We start from the raw sequence: 2,086 nt of genomic DNA on the forward strand, positions 1-2,086 counted from the left end.
ATATATATATATATATACTCTCACCTTCATCTAACAATCGCTCGAGATGGTTGAAAATACCACAGAAGTTTGGCAGACTGCTCATCAGTTTCTTGTCGTTCATGAGCTGCATCAGATAATCAGGAGTCGGCTTCGGCTTCTCCTTCGTTTCCATTTCTCCAACCATGTTTAAAATATACCCCAAAAACCTCAAAATACGTAAAACTTCGGGAAAACACAACAGCCCCCTACAAGAAAAAAAACAACAAAAAAAGCAAAAGGAGGGGTTTAATATATTTTCCCTGTTTTATTCCAAACTACTGCCCCGATGTCGCTACTTTTCAAACACAATGTTGAAACTTTGTATCACCCTTAAAAAAAGACAACTGATGACGCAATTAACGCACCGAATCTGCGCGAAAGTTCTTATTTGTTTGTAGAGTGTTTGCAGTCAAATAACTCCAAAAACTCCCGCATGCCCGCTGAGATTTGTGCGTCTCTCCTCTCCAACAGAGAATATTTTTATCGCCACCAAACCTTTCTTTATCCAGGTTGTTAAAACAGCTTCTTCCCCAGAACTTTCCACTGACCGTCGATGTCGTTCAGAGCGCTTGAATAACGGTTTTAAAACGGGGCAATGTTCACTTGTAGGCTCTCGCGGTGTGGAAACTCCTTTAGTTGCGCCTGATGTTTCTGTGTTCAGAGCTGTACTCTCCCAAAGCTGCCTGTCTGTCACATGATCATGATCAACCCTACTCTGCTCAACATTGCCATCGTGCGAGGTCGCCAATGGGAGGAGAAACCTGCACAATTTGCTTTTCTCCCTCTCTCACGCAGATGCAGACCCTCTCTCACACAAACTTGTACACATATATACTTGTGAGGAGGAGCTCTTCTAGTTGTTCTTATATTAAAGTTAATATTATTTGTACAGACTCTAAATGAGAATGAGAATATGCACACATTCGATTCAAAACTTTATAGTTACTGAAATATAGCCAACTTGTGTTTCAGACTTTCAGCCATTGCAAAACAAATATACACACTCAATAACCCTGAAGCAATGATATGAGGAAAAATAGAAAGTGGGTATTTTTCTGCATTCCAATGCATTACTAAATATTTAAACATGGACTGTCTCACAGATAAGAACCATAGTGAATATCTTGGTCTAACAATCAAGTTTGACTAGGCCGGAGTCTTTGTTTCATAAGCATTGTTACATTTAAACCCAACTTTTAAGCAGGTTTTATTTCTGAAAGTGGCGCAAATGTACAGGCAGGAGTGTGTGAAACATCTCAGCCAAGACTTGAGAAACAGGAGAGAGGGGAATGAAAGGGCTTGGGGGAACAGGAAAAGTTTTCATCAATTCTTGCGGCCCTCCTCCTTCCTCTGTGAAGTGGGCAGCATTCTTATGCAGATGGACACAGACTCTAGCTATTGCTCTCACAACAGCTAAAGGCCAGAGTGAGAGGCCCTCCTGCAGGGAGCGGTTTGATGATGAAATGCTGACCTAGGATCAGATTTGTGCCATGTAACACTTTAAGCAACTATGGTAAGTGCAAGGGGAAAACAGATCCAAAAACAGGAGAAAAAAAAGTTTTCTGCATTCATATTGGGTTCTGCCTCTTTACCTTAGCGTTCCTACTGCCTTTGTGATTGTACTCTGAGCGAGCATGAGGGACAGCATGGGTTAGCATGCTAAACTTTGCACACACAGCAAAACATATTTTCTTAATCAGCAGTAAAAAAAATTTTTTAAGTAAAACTATCCAAAAACATTCAGTAAAGATGAATTTATTTGAGACAAAATATATATAGAATATATAATAAATATTATATAGAATATTTCATATATTAGAATATATTATATAATTTTATATATTATAAAAATATTTTGTAATAATTTTTTTTCTTGTTTTAAGCATCAAGCTAAGAATTCAATAATATAACAGTATTTTCCATCTTGTTTTAAGCATAAATCTAACAAAATTTTGTGATTATGCTTAAAATAGGAATATATATAATTGTTATTTATAATAATAATAATTAAGATTATTTTGAAACAAGACAGAAAATGGCATTGTATAAAGTTTTTTTTTTTTTT

At 36.7% G+C, this 2,086-nt stretch overlaps 1 protein-coding gene across 4 annotated transcripts in view; it reads right to left on the minus strand.

Moving 5' to 3' along the window:
* The window catches only part of LOC107749853 (protein quaking-B-like), a 43,906-nt gene extending 43,109 nt beyond the window's left edge, over positions 1-797 (minus strand). The window contains exons 1-2 of one of the 4 annotated variants that reach the window (XM_016565052.1): positions 387-797; positions 25-227 (exon numbers count right to left, since the gene is read on the minus strand). In XM_016565052.1, coding sequence (XP_016420538.1) covers positions 25-166 — 142 coding nt within the window. In that variant the 5' untranslated portion in view covers positions 167-227; positions 387-797. The remainder of the gene's footprint in view (positions 1-24; positions 228-386) is intronic. The other 3 variants (XM_016565051.1, XM_016565055.1, XM_016565054.1) reach the window with 3 other exon arrangements.
* Between the last annotated feature and the right edge of the window lie 1,289 nt (positions 798-2,086).

The sequence above is a fragment of the Sinocyclocheilus rhinocerous genome, unplaced genomic scaffold, assembly GCF_001515625.1.
Source record: "Sinocyclocheilus rhinocerous isolate Xijiao unplaced genomic scaffold, SAMN03320098_v1.1 scaffold31, whole genome shotgun sequence".
In the NCBI taxonomy this organism is placed as follows: domain Eukaryota; kingdom Metazoa; phylum Chordata; class Actinopteri; order Cypriniformes; family Cyprinidae; genus Sinocyclocheilus; species Sinocyclocheilus rhinocerous.